The 18,317-nt window shown below is 34.8% G+C and overlaps 1 protein-coding gene across 4 annotated transcripts; it reads left to right on the top strand.

Annotated features, from left to right (window-relative positions):
- The first annotated feature begins 736 nt into the window (after positions 1-736).
- ARRDC3 (arrestin domain containing 3) lies at positions 737-15,675 on the top strand. 4 transcript variants are annotated; one of them, XM_051993575.1, is made up of 8 exons: positions 741-1,208; positions 5,353-5,434; positions 7,519-7,666; positions 8,631-8,733; positions 9,309-9,565; positions 10,014-10,176; positions 10,774-10,928; positions 12,794-15,675. In XM_051993575.1, exons 1-8 carry the CDS (start codon positions 929-931, stop codon positions 12,848-12,850), a joined length of 1,245 nt encoding a protein of 414 aa, XP_051849535.1. In that variant the 5' UTR covers positions 741-928; the 3' UTR covers positions 12,851-15,675. The 4 variants fall into 4 exon arrangements, with proteins under 4 accessions (XP_051849544.1, XP_051849535.1, XP_051849550.1 ...); XM_051993584.1 differs by lacking the exon at positions 12,794-15,675 and having other exon boundaries at positions 737-1,208; positions 10,736-10,827; XM_051993590.1 differs by lacking the exon at positions 7,519-7,666 and having other exon boundaries at positions 1,194-1,208.
- The last annotated feature ends 2,642 nt before the right edge of the window (positions 15,676-18,317 follow it).

The raw sequence follows: 18,317 nt of genomic DNA, 5'->3' as shown, positions 1-18,317 counted from the left end.
CCGCCTAAATTATGCTGGTCTTTCTTATCCATGCAATAGTCTCAATGGAAAGTCGGGATTCCTTTGGCCTCCACCGAGTGATTTCCACTCTACCCTGAACTGGATCGATTACTTATAAAGTTTCTAATCCATCCTCCCCAAATATGTCTTATTAACCATATTTCTTAAGCCTAGATTCGTCGTATATTTTTTTTTTCACTGTAATCGCTTGAAATTCACTAGGTCGTGTTATATTGGCCCGTCCAACAGGTTTCTCCCTTCCTTCCCCTCCTTCCCTTTACTCTTCTTTCTACAGCAGCTCCCAGTGGGCACATTTCAGCCCTGCCCTCAATGCACGCCCAGGGCGAGCTGTTCGGCAGCAGCAGCCATCCCAGCCTCACTCCGCCTGCGTCCCCTCATGTCCCCAGCTTTGCCGATCTCACAGCTATTAGAATGTGCTCGGTAGTAAAGCCTCCTATCCTACTTCTGGAGTTTTACGGTAGCCTGCCCACCAATAGGAACACTCAATGAAGAGAAGTCAGGTTCAACTCTTCCTCTACAACAGTCTTCTTCCCTCTGTTCTACACCTACTGTACCAGAAAGGAAGAGGGACGCGAGGGAGGGGAGAAGAAAAAGCAGCAGAGCCGTGCGCATGCTCTGTGGGGTTGTTTTTCACAAAGCTGGTTTTAAAGTGAGCTGGCAAGCTGTAGCCACCCGTCTTTGTACAGAGACCACTGATCTGAGAACTAGCAGCAAGCAGCAGCATCTAGTGCTGTGACTTTTTAAGAAATCTCAATGAACTATTTGTAAAGAATGCACTGATCCTGCCTGCAAGCCTTTTGCACGGCAAAGACATCGATCAGTGTTTAGTGAAGATCGCATTTTATATGTGATCTTGACTTTTTTTTTTTGTCTTACATTATATTTTTTTATAGATTTTGTTATAAACATGGTGCTGGGGAAGGTTAAGAGTTTGACAATAAGCTTTGATTGTCTTAATGACAGCAATGTCCCTGTATATTCTAGTGGGGATACAGTCTCAGGAAGAGTAAATTTAGAAGTTACTGGAGAAATCAGAGTAAAATCTCTCAAAATTCACGCAAGAGGACATGCGAAAGTACGCTGGACTGAATCTAGAAATGCTGGATCCAACACTGCCTATACACAGAATTACACTGAAGAAGTAGAATATTTCAACCATAAAGACATCTTAATTGGGCATGAGAGAGGTAAGTTTTTTTGTATTATTCAGAAATCATAAAGGAATACGATTTTCTTTAACTTGCTTCTTATTTGGGGGGAATTGATGCAATTTAATTCTTAGCTTTTGCAGTTTGAAATCTGAACGTTTGTTGTAGAGAATATTTTTGCAAACTGAAAATCTGGATTTTTTTGGACATTTATCGAATGATAAGTAGCAATGCATTCAAGCCATCTGCAAAGTGACGGTATAGAGCACTTTGCTGAACTACCTCTAATACCTCTATCAGCCTCTTGCAATACGCACTTGGAATTCTTGTGTACCTTATTTCTAATATCTCCTATCAGATTTAATCTTTTTAATAATATGGTATCCAAAAGCATTACCAAAAACTAGAATCGAATCTCAAATTTTCTTTTTTATTATTATTTTCAGCATTGGTTCTACAAAATGAATTGCTATAAAAGCATGGAGTAGCATCTTTTAATGAAGCTTAGAGATGCATTTTGGATTTTAATATCGACATGGCAAATGATTTCAGAATTATTGTTCCTTGATAAAGGGGTTTCCCATGGCTTTTTTTGACATATGCTATCAAACACCCCACGTGTTATTTTTTCTCTTCTATAATTCAATTCAAAATTTCCATCAAACTACCTTTCTTCCTTTATTAAAAAATAAAATAAAATACTGTATTATCATGGTAGGTTTAAAATTTGACCAAGAGGCCATTTAGGGTCAATTTTTATTTTCCCTTTTGAGAGCATCATTCCTAACTTTGGAACATACATTGAATGAAACCTGTGCCAGTCAAAAGGAAATGTAAAGGACTTATCATCCTAGGTCTGATTTTGGTTGCGAAAGGAAGATAAAAAACTGTCAAAGGGGGAAGGGGTCTTGAGATTGCTAATCTATTGTTTGAATGGATACATTGTGGAAATATAGCAGACTCTAAGCTTGTTTTTCTAAGTTTCCACCCTTTGTTAGAAGCGGTTCAATCCTGTTTCGGACCAGTATTGGGGGGGGGTGAGGAGGGGCGCCTGTTCTGCTCTCAGCAGATTGGTTACACGCGTCAGGTGGTGGCGATGACTTAATTCCTAGCACCAGAAGACTATAATGTTAAAACTGGTTATGTAATTCTTGGTCCTTCTCCTTTTTAATGCAGTATTTAGTTCAGACATTGACGATTTCGCAGATAGAATAAAGAATTTGAGATATTTTGCTTTTTCCTCCTTAAAATATATATGAATATATTACATATATTTATATTACTAGCTAAATTATGCTATCTCGAGTCTCAAGTATAGGAATAAGCTAAGGATGATATAACTTCCAGATATGATGCATTATATCAGGATTTTAGAGGGAAACTGACTTCCATCGAAGAGTAAAACGTTTTAAAACTATTTGCTCATTATTTGTGTCCACTAATTGTTAAGCCCCTCAATCGTTAAACCACACTATAAAGAGCAAATACCTAATCACATTTCTGATGCTTATTCAAAAAACTGCCATCTGAATTTGCAGCCAATGTATCCCCTAAACTATCGAATTGGGGGAGGGGGGTTGGGTGGGGTAAATTGTTAAATGGACACAAAAGATGATGTAGTTAAGGGAGGCTCGCAACGATTGGGTGTGGGGGAGAATGTTAAAATAAATTAGAGAGCAGAATACGCTTTAATTTTTGTCTGCTTGATTTCATTAATAAGAACCTGTTATCATCTACCCCCACGCACTCTCTAGCCTCAGCTCAGACATTAACCTGGAATAGTTTCAATGACTTAGACCAGGGACCTCTCAAACTAGCCTGGTAACTGAGGCCACGCCCCGTGCCGGCAGCAATAGGCGGAGTTTGGTTTGTTAGCCTGTTGCTAAGGCGATGCCAGCTGCTGATTGGATTGGGTGCCTGTCCCGATGGGGAGAGGGATTTCAGGGAGGGAGGGGGCGAGGCTTGAGGATTCCAGTTCCTGGATTCCGGTGCGCGCCGGTAAAAGCTTCCTCCTGGGCTGTCCGTCAATCAATCGGTCTGCGGTCTCCATCCTTGGTCCTGAGCAGTCCTGTGCTACCTTCTCAAGACCCTGTTTAGACTTTGTTGCCCTGCTTTCCTATGCATTAAATCCCCCCACCATCCGCCCTGTTGGGGGCCCCACGTGAAAGTAATTGAGTTTTCGTGGAATGAAAATGCTAATTTCAATGCCCTCTTCCCCCCCTGGCCTTGAGGACATCGGGATTGTCCTGGACCCTTCCGTTTTTAACTGGAAAGAACTGGATTAGGCAGGTTTTGGGAAGGGAAATCCTTCCCTCTGCAGAGGCGTGGAGGAAGGTCTAAAAGAGTGTCAATTTTGTTGAAAAGGAAGGGTGTTTCCCAACCACCTTGCCATTCTATAACAAAGCGCGTTATCTTGTCTTGACCCTGGAGGCAAGATAACCAAGACCGAAGATAGCAAATCACTGGGGGTGGGATGGGGTGGACTGATGAGATAAATCATGCTTAAGAATTAATTTTAATTACATCAGAGCTGTGTGTACGTGTATGCACGCATACCTTTCTTACCTAGGAGACCCTTTGAATGTCGTTTTGTATTTATTGCATTATACATTTTTCTTGATGACCCCCCCTCCACCCCAATTCTTTTTGGGGAGAGGTCTCAGTTTCCAAAACCAACACACCTAAAGCTGTCTGGGCCTAACACAGGCAAAACCCCATGGGCACGCTGGCCTGGGTGTGCAAAACCGGAAGCTTAAGAGGAAAGGGTGTCTTTGCATACACCGACCCCCCTCCCTTCCCCCACCTTCGTCACCCCACCCCTCCTCCTCTCGGGTCTATCTAGCAGGGTAGGTTGCGCGTGAGCAAATGCGCTAGTGTAATGTATACTGTATGTATATGGAGGCTGGCTGGCTGGGACTCGGCTCGCGCCGGTTTAGGCCGGTCCTCTCCTGCTTGAGTCGAGTCTTTGATTGACAGCTCAGCACTTGTTTACCACTGGGCTCGGGCTCAGGCTTCTGCTGCTGCTGCTGCCGCTGCTGCCGCTGTGCTGAGCCTCCCTAAGAGTGCTGAGCTGGCACAAAAAGAGAGCAGCTAGAGATGGAAAGAAAGGAAAGGGAGGAAGAAGAAGGGGGGGGGGGGGGGGACTTTGGGCTGCTCGAGGGCCAGAAATGAAGAAATGGCCATTTTAGCTAGCCAGGGAGCTGTAATGAAATCATCGTTGGGGTAAAATGTGTATACCACAATGCTTCTTGTATTTTGTGTGAAAAGTGCAAACCTGGGGGGAGAAAGAAAAAAACATTTGTAAACCTTACTTTTGATGTAATGGAAAAATAAGAACCAATTCTGTGTTCCCTTAAAAGTAGTTGAGGAGGGAGAAAATAAATTTATTTAAGGTAATGCAGTAATAACAAGGGGAGCAGCACTAGCACTGCTGGCTCTGGAAAAGTGGCCTTTATGGCCATCACTCAGCATAGAGTAGGGAGAACACTTTGACCAAAGACTGAATCCCCTCCATTTTGGGTGAAAGACTTTCATATATATAAATACACACACGCACACACTAGCAATAAGATAAAATGGTTTGGATGAAAGGGAAGATCTGCTTAGTTTAGTCCCTGAAAATAACAAACACCTTACTGGATTTCATCTTCTAAAGGGTGGGACTCTATATACTAGACCCTTCCCTTTAAACAATGGTAGTTGCTTTGTAATAAGTTGCCTTCTCTCAAACTCCATAATTTGATATGATCAAGATAGCTTTAAAAGGTAGTTCTGATTACTTGAATGGAAATTGTTAATAGAAATAAAGAAAAAATAACTATGAAGACAATGATTTTTTTAATTTAGAGGTCCCATTTTTAAAGATGGGGGAGGGAAGCACACAAAAATCCACCATCTGCTATAATAAGAGCTTTCTACATATGTTTTTCAACCATTTTGAAATAAAGAAATTTATATTCACCTACATTTTACCATTATGTAAACAGAGGTGAATCAATAAGTGGCCTAGATTAAGAACTTAAATATTTCCTTAAAATGGGCCTTTATATAAATACTTTGGAGAGAAGGAAGAATTAAATTAAAATTTTATCTTATTGATTGAGTAGACATTTATAATTTGTAATAACCTACATGATACATAAAGACAGCAGAATTGGCATTTTTTTTTCTTCTTTTTTTATAGATGATGACAATTCAGAAGAAGGTCTTAACACTATTCATTCAGGACGGCATGAATATGCATTCAGCTTTGAGCTTCCACAGACGTAAGTATTGCATATAATTCCCAATTTCACCAAATAATCAAACGAATTCTTTTAAAGTTTAAAAAATTCTCAATAGTCAACATTTTTACATTTATCATTGCAAAAAACATCACAACATACACACCGGAAAAAAAAAAAAAAAACCCTTTTCATTATTGAGGAAATGTACTAAAACCTGATATAGGAAAACAGCCTATTAAACTTAAGAGGCTATTTTTTTTAGTGATAAAATCTGGATTCCTAGTATCTGCCAAAGGGTTACAGTGCCTGAGTATAAAACACAGTATTTTGTTTCTTTCAGGAGAATAAGACTACAGTTGAGTAGGTTTTAACTTGGTGTAGTATAGTATACATGATTAGTGAAATAGTTAAACTTCTTGAAATCTTATGTGACTTTAAGGATATATAAGTCAAATTTACAGGCCCTATCACAATAAAAAGAAAGCCTTGGGGGAAAAAAATTGTAATGAGACAGAATGGAAATATAAAGAAAATGGTGATGATACATCTTGAAACTTGGAAAAAATCAAACTGAAACAGTTAATTAAGCAGAGGAATTAAGGATGAAGTGGGAGTAGAGGACATTCACATCCTAGTTAGTAAGAGGGGAAAAAATAAAAAGTAATAAAAGTTTATTTGGGGGAAAAATTCATATATGCACATGAATTTTAATCTTGTTTTCTTATTAACAGAAAGAAGAATAGAGGGATTTGAAAGAATTTTATAATTTTTCGACTTAATGGAAAAGGAGTAATACATTTCACAGATATTGCAAAATGGCACTTGTACTGGTTGTCTTAGAATAAACATACCTTGTGTTAAAAAAAAAAAATCCCATCTCTACAGACTGAAATTTAACACTTGAATTGCTACATGTAAAGAAAATTCATAAAAGAAAATAATTGAGAATATTTTTTTCAACCTCAAATTGAGGAAAGCTCAATCTCTTTAGAGAGAAAAATAAAATTTAAGTAAAATTATAATAAAAATAATATAGACCAAGTAATAGTTGAACCAATGCTCGTGTAAATTGTACATAATAAAATTATTTTGGAGTATCACTGAAGATTAGGGTTTAAAAACATTGTTTTGCACCTTCTATATAAATTAACATAAAACAATTTAGCTAATGTTTTTGAAAGAATAAAAATTAGGAAAAAATCCAGTACAGCGCTAAAGCAAAAAGATAAAATAAGGTGCACACAGAATCAGAATTGGGTGAGGAGAGAACAAATAATTCTGTGAACTTTTGGCTTTCCCAATGGTTTGATGAAATAAAATAGAAAGATTAAAAATATAAAATTTAAAGGTATTCAAAGTATATATAAATATGTATGCACAAAGTAACATACATACAGACACATATATGTAAGTGATATACATACATGAGATACAGAAATTAAGTTGATAAATCAGCAGTTGAGACTTTAAGTAATCATTAGAGGTGATTTTTATTTTGAGGGGTGGAGAATCTTAACTAGATTACATAATGATCAGAAAGACATTGAAGAAAAAATCCCCCAAAAACAGGTTTGCAACACTGAATATGTAATGTATTATCGTTTAACTAAAAACTACAAAAGGTCATAACCTTTTGTTAATGAAGTCTGGCATTGAAAACATTTGGACTAAATGTCTTTATATTAGTTGGCATACAGAATAAGCTACAATAAAAGAATAGTTGGACAATTTTATTAAAAGTTATTTTCAAGGAAATTACTATTTATTTAGAATTGCTTATTCTCCAGCTTTAACTTTACTCCTAATTAAAGTAGCCTCTTACATGTTTAAAAGAACTGTATTCTTATGGCATGTTTTAGAAAAATCCCTGTAATTACAGTTAAATATTCATATCTAGTACTAGAAAACAGGACATTTTTTTTTTTATCACCCCCAAACTCTAAAACAAAAACAAAAACAAAAAAAACTTCCCTCTGGTACTCTTGCCAGAAAATATTATTTCATGTATCATGATACATAAACGATACAGTACAACATATTTATACTTATGCTCTGACCAAATGTATAATTATTAGAAAGAGAAATTTTAAAATAATATATTTTGACCTTTGTGTTCTGCACAGACCACTTGCTACCTCATTCGAAGGCCGACATGGTAGTGTGCGCTATTGGGTGAAAGCCGAATTGCACAGGCCTTGGCTTCTACCAGTAAAATTAAAGAAGGAATTTACAGTCTTTGAGCATATAGATATCAACACTCCTTCATTACTGGTAAGAATGGACTGAATTCTTCATTCCTGGTTTTTGGCATAAAAATACTAAAGCATAATCAACTAAACTACAAAATCTTTATTATATAATCAATAATGTTTAGAAAACCAGTACTGCAAATACTAATGACATATTATTAGAGCACCAAAATTCAAAAATGATAAGTATATTCTGCGTGTGCTCTTTGGTTGTATTTTTTTACTCATTTTAAGAGAAATGGACAACCAGCAGTTAGTATGAAATATGTCATTCCAGAGGGAAAAACAAAAAACAAACCTTTGAACTGTTCCCTGACTACTAATGTTATTGGAAGAGGAACAGAGTTCCTTATAAAGAGACTGGTAACTTAAAAAAACCAAATTTAAGAATATGTACTACATTGAATTATTATTAATATGAAGGAAAAGTTATTATTAATGGAGAGATCATTAATTTCATAAAAGTTTTTAACTCCTTATGAAAAGTTAGCATCTTAATGATGTTTTCTTTGAGACCTAAATTCCAATTTGGCTTCAAAACTTTCATTTGGTTTACCACAATAGTAACATTTTTAAAGCAATTAAAAGTGAATGTTGGATTTCTGTTTTAATATGTTGATTGAAATGAAAAAAGAAATTCTGAGACAGAAAAGACTCATACTTAAGAAATATAGCCAAATTATTTTCTTTATTAAAAAAAAAAAATTTACATGGACTGTGGAAAGGGTTTTTTTTTTTTTAATTTCTGACTATACATAGAGATGCCAAAATCATGTATAGATTACATGATCTTTAATAAATCATCTACCTTAATTTTTAATCAATTTCTATTGCTTCAATGGAAAAGAATCATCACAATGCAGAATAGCAGAAAAATTGTTTCTAGGTAATGAAAAATATCATTTTTTTAAGCCTAATCTTTATCATATTCTAGACAACGTGGTGTCAAACAAACCCCTAAATGTTTCTCTTTTTATTTCTTACAGTCACCCCAAGCAGGCACAAAAGAAAAGACTCTGTGTTGCTGGTTCTGTACCTCAGGCCCAATATCCTTAAGTGCCAAAATTGAAAGGAAGGGCTACACCCCAGGTATGTTATCAGGAACTAGCCTACAAGAGAACATTTTCTCTGTCTTGTCTTTGTGGTATGTAGTTGTAATCATTGTAGTAACCCAGTTAAAAATCTAATTCTGTTAAGTAAAATAGTCTTCAATATGCTTATCAAATTTTCCATCAAAAATTAACCTATTCAAATAATCTTATTGATTAGACACTTAATAGACCTTGAGGCAACATACTTTGGCTTTGGCTGACCTCAGGGTCCTTATCTGTAAGTGGAAATAATAATAGCATCTACTTCCCAAAGTTGTGAAGATTAAATGTGATAAAATATGAAGCTATTTGCAAAACTTTAGAGGATTAGATAAATGCTAGCTATTACTATTGATACAAATTTGTTAACTTTACATTTTACCATTCTAGGGACAGATTTTTCATTTCATGAAATATTTCTTACATTTTTAAAATGTATCAGAAAAATTAGTGTGTGTGTGTGTGTGTGTATGTGTGTGTGTGTGTGTGTGTGTGTGTAACTTTGTACTCTCAGCTGCCCTATCACTAATCGTCTTTGGATTTTTTTTTTTATTTGTTTGGTTTGTTCTCTAGGTGAATCAATTCAGATATTTGCTGAAATTGAAAACTGCTCTTCCCGAATGGTGGTGCCAAAGGCAGCCATTTACCAAACACAGGCCTTCTATGCCAAAGGGAAAATGAAGGAAGTAAAACAACTTGTGGCCAATTTACGAGGGGAATCCTTGTCATCTGGGAAGACAGAGACCTGGAATGGGAGACTGCTGAAAATTCCACCAGTTTCTCCTTCAATTTTGGACTGTAGTATAATCCGGGTGGAATATTCACTAATGGTATGCACACATTTCAGATTTCTATTATACCTGTTCATAAGCATTTTTTTTTTAAGAGAGATTACAGTTTGGCTTTTAAATTGTAAGGCCTACAAACTTCACATTTTAATATAATGATTCCTATAGAGAGGCTGCTAAAGCATAGATAAACATCTGTGTAGGTCACATGTTAATGTAGAAATCCACAAGTTAAATTATGTTGTATTGTACTTTTATTTATTTTGTTAAAACATTTCCCAATTACATTTTAATGCTGTGCATTAAGGAATAGATGTGGCTTGAGTTTGACACTGCTGATATAATAGGTGACTGCAGGGAAAATTTTATGTTAAATAAAATAGGTATCAGTGTTAAGCAAGCTTTCAACATCCCTCCAAAGGTGTAAAACAGTATTTCACCTAAACAATGCACCTGTTTTTTTGTTTTTTTTTTTTAATTAATCTCTTAGGTTTATGTGGATATTCCTGGAGCCATGGACTTATTTCTTAATTTGCCACTCGTCATCGGTACTATTCCTCTGCATCCATTTGGTAGCAGGACATCCAGCGTCAGCAGCCAGTGTAGCATAAATATGAACTGGCTTGGTCTATCCCTACCTGAAAGACCTGAAGGTAATTTAATAATCCATTTCTAAGCTTTTGATTCAGCAACCTAATTTCTCTAGTACAGGCCTATCTGTTTGATGGTATAGTAAAAAAAGAGGAGACCAGACTAGAAAGTGGTAGATCTGGGTTCGGACAGCTTTGCCTCTTGCTGGGTGTATTTATGTACATGGTAGCTTGGTGGGTAGAAATCTGGGTCTAAAGCCAAAAAGGCCCAAGTTCAAAACCAGTCTCGAATATTTATCAGTTGTGACCTTGGGCAAGTTTGCCTCAGTACCCTTAACTGTAAAATGGGACTAATAATGTCATTAGTGTGTAAAAATAATATTTGTCCAATTCTATTTCACAAGATAGTTGAGAGGAAAGTGCTAGGTAAATCTAAGTTAATTGTTTATTATTCCTCATTAAATGCAGCTCTGTCCCAAGCATTTAAACTTAAAAATGAAACTTTTGCAGGCAATTAGTCTTAAGTTTTAGCCACCAGCTCTTTTACCTATCTAGTTTATCCCCAGATTTTCCTTTTAACATCTATACTATCTGTAATGCTTTGTATTTTGACATGCATAAGAACTTGCTGTTCGAATTGCGTGTATCTTTATCCTTTAGCACCACCCAGCTATGCCGAAGTTGTCACGGAGGAGCAGAGGCAGAGCCATCTTGTGCCCATGAGTGCCTATGATGATTTTGAGCGGGCTCTCCAAGGACCACTGTTTGCGTACATTCAGGAATTCCGGTTTCTGCCGCCACCACTTTATTCAGAGGTAAACTCCAGTAGCCTGCTTCCTTTCTTTCTCCTTGGTCATCAGAATCACGGACCAAGTGCTTTCACCCTGTAACTCCAAAAGCAGCAGATAATACATAAGTATTTTCTTTGGGGTTTTAGAATAGAATAAGAATTCTTCTACAAGATATGCAGCCTTTGTAGTGACATTTCTCTTAGATTAATACTGTAATTCATTTTTCTGAGTTCACACATAAGCTGAAAAAAGCACAGCCTTTTTAGACCCAACATCTCATTCTGTTCTACCAAGACTATAAAGGGTGACATCCTAAAGATTATCAAAGAGCAAGGAAGAAATCATCTTTCAGAACTATGGATGGGAAAACAGACTAAACAAAAGGATAAGAGAAGACCATAGAAGGCAAAAGCTTTTTCACAAGCAAAATCCATTCATCTGAAATTAAAAGGGAAAAAAAGACCTTTTTAAAAAATCTTTGTTGCAAATCAAATTTTAAATGTAAATACATTTTATATATATTTTTAAATAATATAATAATAAAATTACACACACATATGTCATTCCTCAATTGACAAATGGTTGAAGGAAATGAATAGGCAGTTTTTTCCTAAAAAAAAAAAAATCCAGCTATTCTAATGACTATGGTATATCAACTTTTTTAAAAAAGGGTTTTGCTCCTTTTTGTTTTAAATACCATTACATAAAAATGTTGACACTTTAAATAATTCCTTTAACTGTCTATTCTTCTTTGAAATGCCAATGTTTTAAATATTGACAGGAATAAGAGCTTATCTTGAGGACTTAGAAAGATTTTGCCTAAACCCTTAATATCCATTAATAGGTAGAGCCCTTCTTTCACAGCTTTATTTACGACTTTTGCTTATCAATTGATTGTGATTCTTAAATGTAAGGTGATTATCCTTACCTTCTTTTGTTAAAAGTTTATATGACCTCTGCCTTTTGTTTCTGATACATATACTGAGCATATTTCTTCAAACCCTTTATAATAGGTCAGATTTAAGCTGGTTCTTTATTAGCTCTGTTTCTCTCTTTTGACATTTGACTGTTGTATTTGACTTATGTAGCAAAAATACCAGATTTATAAGTACCACTGCCTATATAAAATCAATTTTCAAATTTTTTTGATAGGATCATAACAGTTTTTGTTTAATTCAAGAATTGTAAATGAGATTTTTACATAACTTAGGTATTACCTCATAACACGAGTTTTTCATTTTTTTTTCTTTTGGTAAAGCATGTTTAAAATGCGTAAGATATTAAGATCATTTATAACAGAAAAGAGTATGATCTTTTAGATTAGAATTGCTGCCTCTTTTATTCATGGTCATATAAGGGATAAAATAGCTTTGTTTGTTTTATTTTCACTATCTTCATAGTTTTCCAAGCTTTTGTGATTGTGCACAAGTTGAAATGAAATTGGATAGAATTTGACCATGAAGAAGACCTTTAATAAAAGATAGGATTAGTTATGTGCCCTCCTTCTGTCACCTGTATACACAGATTTGCTTAGTTTGGAGATTGTTACCGCACTCCATAACCTCCCAGGACATTGCTTACACAGATACAGGTCTTCCTAATGTCTTGAGGAGAATTAAGCAATTTTTTAAAGCAAAATCCTCACATGACCTTTTAAACAAAGGAGATAAAGTATGAAAATGTTTTCAAAGTTTTCTATTGTCTTAATTTTTGCATGCTGGACCAAAGCTGAATGTTTAGAAGGAATTTCTTTCTTTTTTTTTTTTTTTTTTTAAAGACTACTCTATACTAGAAACTTCTTCCAGAATACAGTATTGGATTCAGTATTAGCATGCTTGATAGCACAAGTATTTTAAAAATAGCTTAATATTTATTTTCTTTGTCTTCAGATTGATCCCAATCCAGATCAACAGACAGATGACAGACCATCTTGCCCCTCTCGTTGAAGGAAAGCTGAAATAAGTTGACCTTGGTTCGGAACTGTATCTCTCTGCCCTGCTGTGGATGGAGGAGGTATCTTGGAGACACGTTTTCAGAGGAAGTGGTATTACTCTTGCCCAGAAAATGGCAAATACATGAAACCACCAGTGATCATGCTTTCGAAGCCTTATAGCAACATCACAGGACTGCTCCTACATGCTTGAAGATGTGAGCTTTTTTCCCCTTAAATTGGCACATCCATGGAGCAGCCTTATTCTAGCCTATGATCGTACGTGTCAAGACACCACGTTGTAAAAGAGGGAGATTTTCCTTCTTTTGATTTGAAAATTTGCACATGCTCAATGCTTACATTGTGCGGTTCAGTGTCACTACAGCTTTTTTTTTTCCAATTATGCCGGACTCTTGATGCTCTTTTAAAACTTGCTTGTGGTCAACACAACAAGGAGCAAAAAGAAAGCTTTGAAAAAAAAAAAAACTTTATTATGACAAATGCACTGACATTTTTTTTTTTATTTAATGTAGCCTGGACTTTACCTGTGTAGCACATGCTCAGAGTTGTCCTTCTAGGCTGACCATATATCACCTCTTCAGCTTGGATCCAATTGTGGATTTATTTACAAACATCAAATGCCTTCAAGCCAATCCTTTTTGCTGTATGTTTTGCAGCCTACTGTAGTAGATAAGCAAACACCAAGGTGGGGGAAAAAAAATGAGAAAACTCATGAAACTGTCAAGATTGTATAACCTTCTTGATTTATTTTAAGAATGTGTTGCCTTTCTACTATTACAGCAAAGCAGCATTTTGTTACAGACTGCCTAAAATCACTTAATCTCAGGTGAACGCATCACTTGCCAAACTGTTGGAATGCTATTTGTGTTTTATTGCACTGTTGAATTTTTGTTGTTTTTTGTTTCTTTTGTTGTTGTTGTTTTGTTTATTGAGTTGGTTTTTTGGGGGGAGGGAGATTTGGAAAAGGGACATACACAAAAGTTAAAAACCCACCCGCATTCCCTTTTTATCATTATACATGGAAGAAGAAATTAGCAAGAGCTGAAAATGGAATAATAAAGGCAGTATCAGCAGGCACCAGCTAAGAGTTAAATAAGGGCTATTGCTCATAAGAAATGTCTTTTGCCGTCCAAACAGTATGGAAGTTTCTCAGCCACCAGGGATAGGAAGGGAAAGCAAATTTATTTTTATACAGATTAACTAAATCACCAAAAAATACATATATGTTTTAAGTCTTTGCTCTGGTAGAAAGTATATTTTAAAAAAAAGTGCAAGAAAATGCTGTTATACCAAAAGGGCTCAATTTATACTGTTTGTGTTATGGTCTGTTGAAGTTTGACAGGGAGTGAGGGTTTTTGGTTTTTGGTTTGTTTGTCTTTTTAATAAACAAATACAAATTGATCAAATGAGCAAACAAAACTCACCAAAATGACCAGCACCAGAATAATCATTGCTGGCAGAATCCTCTTTCCTGAAGGTATATTTCCATGAACTGAAGAATTTATACCAGCAATACATTTTTTTTTAAAAATCAGCTTTATGGTGAGACAAAATATATATATATATATATAAAACTTCAATGGACCTGTAAAAAGGGAGCTTCCATTCTCTTTGAACAAGGGACAGTGATCAAATCGGTTGCAAAATTTATTGAAGACAATTATGGGTAGCTCTCTTAATACATATACCAGCATTTATAAAAATCATTGATAATACTACATTGTCATAGTACATATAAACTTTCCATTTCAGGAAGAATTTAATATTTTTTTTCCTACCAAAATCAATTTTTGATGAGTGAAGGGTATGTAATAGCTATCCTGCCTCCAATCCATGACTTAGTGAAGTGGCTATAAACCTTAGAGACTCTGGTATGGTGCTTGACCTGGTTAAATACTGTCTTAAAATTTCATACAAAACAAAATAGGCTTTTCCATAAGTGGCCTTTAAGAAAACATGGAAGACAATTCATGTTTGAAAAATGCTGACAGGGTGAAGAAAGCCCAGCATAAAAATGAATCACGTTTTAAGTGATTCAATTAAAGGGTTTTCCAGTAAGAAAATTAATACTAGATAACAAGGAAATGGGGGGTGAAATATTTTTTTATTCTTGTTAAATAATTTTGTGAATGTCTCCCCCCCTCCCAAAAAAAAAAAAAAAAAAAAGCTGATGGATTATTTGGCATAAAGGGCATTTGGTGGTTCTTTGTTTTGTTTTGTTGGGGAGAGGGTTGCCAGATGACCCCCCCCCCCTTTATTTTTTTCTTTCTCTTCTGTCTCACTAACTAGGGAACAATTATTGATATGCATAGCATTGGAATACTTAACATGATGTAATCCTTAAGTTACACAGAGAGCAGGGATGACCAATAGGAATTGGCACCAGAGCACATGGAGAAATGTGATCATTTAAATTTTGAAAACTATCAAAGAGTTTTTGTTTTTGTTTTTGTTTTTCCATGAAAGTATTTCTATACTCTGTTGTTTAGAGGCATTACTTTACTTTATTATTTCCTAGGTATTGGTCAGTTCCTGACATAAAGCATTATATTCATAAATGTATTCCAGTGTTTGAGATTCCTGATTTTCCAATTAGGAAAGACAAGTTAAATCCAAAATGTTAAAGAAACAAAGTGCAATATTAAATGTTTGCTTTATAGAATATATTCTATGGTCATTTGTACTTTTTTCCTTTTCCCTTTTTTTTTATTTTGGTGCTGAACATGTCCTTGTAGGCTCTGTTTTAAGAATACATGGGGAATGATTTTTTCCTATTGCTCTTCCTTGTGGAAAATAAAGTTTTTGTTTTGGGGTTTTTTTGTAAAATTGTGTTTTAAGTTCTTTGTAACCGTCTTAAGAAACTGAATATTTTGTTATTCACAAGTATTTGAAAAAAGACTTTCATAAGATCTCTATCTCTTGTCCAGTTGCTAGGTTCACATGAGGCACTTCATTCATCTTTATTAAAGCCATATTCCAACTAAAAAGAATATTCTAGAGTTACTTCACAGTGGCCCATTTAAATGAAATCTAAAATTTTATATTAAACTGCTAGACTGTCAAAAACTGGGATTTAGCCTTGCAATTCAAACCTGTAATTCTGTTTATTGGCATAAATTTAAGTAGAGTTAGTTGTTACTTTCTGAATTTCATTTAGTGTCACTGTTAATGTATATTTGTTATCAGAAGAGGGTATGAATCCTTTTATTGGTGTTTTTGTAAGGAAGAAATTCAAGCCTAAGTTTAGAGAATTTAACATTTTTACCTTGATTGGCAAAAAAAAAAATTGAAAATAGATTAATCACTTTTAAAATTCAGAATACATATTCTTTAATGGTAATGAAAACTATCCAAAGACTAGGAATTCCTAATTAAGATCTACTAAGTCTATATGCACAAACATTGGTATGTAAATATGGAAAAGAAATAGATTTTTCTTCCTGACTTTCCAATTAGCATATTTCAATTTGTGTTGTTTTATTTTTATTTTTAGTGCTAATCAGAAGAACTGCAATATTATATGGATAATTTGGATAGTCTTAGTTCCTTTGATGCTGAAAATTTATAGCATGCTCCACCAAATTTGTAACCAAAATCTTTGGTTGTCTTTATTCGTAGCAGCTACTAGTGATACAAAAGTAGACATACATAATAAGCAGAGAGAGACGATATGGAGAAACAAATAATCAGGAGATTCTGATTTCTAGCACAAACTACTTAATTTCACACAAATCACAACTTCATTGAGCTTCAGTTTTCTCATCTGTATAAAGCAGAGGTTAGAACAAACAATATATTTCTATGATGAAAGCAAAACCTAATCAAAATTTTAGGATTACCCAATGGCTTATTTAATGAGAGATGAAAATTATTTCACTGATAAATCTTGAGTTATGAAAGATGTTTGATACACTTAGGAAAATCATTAAAATATATATTTTTCCTTCCTAATAGTAAAAATAGAACTCCAAAGTCATGTTATATAAGCTTTATAGCATACACTGGTCTGAAGATGATGGCAAAAAACACAACTTGAATAACTCAAAAACGTTACAAAAGTCTTTGGACTGTCCTGTGTTAATAAAAATAGAAGAATGCCTATTCATAGACCTATTTTTATTACTATATCACCTTTGGACTTTTTCCTCTTTTTTATGTACAAAAATGGCATTTATTTTATGATGTACTTGTTGGTCTAGCCATGGTAATAGAATTTCATTTAGGTAGACTTTAAAAATTCTCTTCCTGACCCATCTCATTTAGGAAATGAGATATTAGAGGGTCAGAGAGATTTATTTGTGCAGAGTCACACAGATAGTTAACAGAGTCTGGATTTGGATTCTAAATCTGGTCCCCTTACTTCAAATCCGACAATCTTTCCAATACCAAGAGAAGACCAGGCTGGTCAGGGTAGTAGTCTGCAGGTCACAGAATATAGACTGATCAACATGAGTACTGAACCTAAAACTACAGCCTTACGAGTCTTGTGGTATAAACAAATGTTATCCGATAGCTATATGGTATTCGGTGAGTAGAAGGTAATCATGCCATTTTGAAACTCAAAAGAAAATTTATAGCTTACTATTTTTAGAGCTAGATCCTTGTAAGTCCTGAAATAGTGGACAATTAATGCAAAGCCTGAATTTGTACATCAACAGTTCATGTTTCACATACACTTCTGGTTGAAGTATATGCCTTTCAGGTTACTAATGTCAAAATAGAGAGCAAAACTTTCAATATGGAGGACAACACCAAGTTACTTTTTAAAAATACTTTAATAGGTCATAGATTTTCATCTTACAAAAAAAATTACAAGGAAATAGAAATGAGAAGGGAGCTCAAAAGTGAAATAGATGGACTCCATAATTAACATCCAATGAACAGAGGAAAATGGGAACATAATGAGAGAAAATCATTGCTTCTTAAAGAAATTGAAACCAATTAGTCTGTTCCATAACGGAGAAAAAACCAAATCCGATCTGTTCATCTTGACATTTGTGGCACATAAAAACTACTTGTTTTTTAAAATAGAAAACAAGGTAGCATGACACTACTTTAAAATAATTTTACTTTTTAAAAAGTATTAAAATTTGGGATTAGACATAAAAAGAATCAAAACTGGTTGCCAGTTCCCAAATCTATGAATTTGGTTAACATTCCCCTGCCCCTAATCCCATGTTATTAAGCAATATGGCTATAGTTTGAAGAATGGTTTTAATTTAATTCACCTATCATGTTTTATTTTGCGTAGTTTTCTTAACTGCCATCATCAGCATGGGACTGTGCAGAAATTAGGTTGGAAGAATTGGTCTTAAGATCATATATTCATAGCTAAAAAGGGATCTTGTAGACCAATGAGCCCAATTTCTTCATTTTACAGATAAGGAAACAGAGGCACTAAAAGATCAAATCACTTGACTAGAGTCACACAACTAGTCAGTTTTTTTTATTTTAATAGCATT

Source organism: Antechinus flavipes, chromosome 1, assembly GCF_016432865.1.
Source record: "Antechinus flavipes isolate AdamAnt ecotype Samford, QLD, Australia chromosome 1, AdamAnt_v2, whole genome shotgun sequence".
Lineage (NCBI taxonomy): Eukaryota > Metazoa > Chordata > Mammalia > Dasyuromorphia > Dasyuridae > Antechinus > Antechinus flavipes.
Note: the sequence above shows the minus strand (reverse complement) of the source record. Positions and strands in the feature narration are given on the sequence as shown.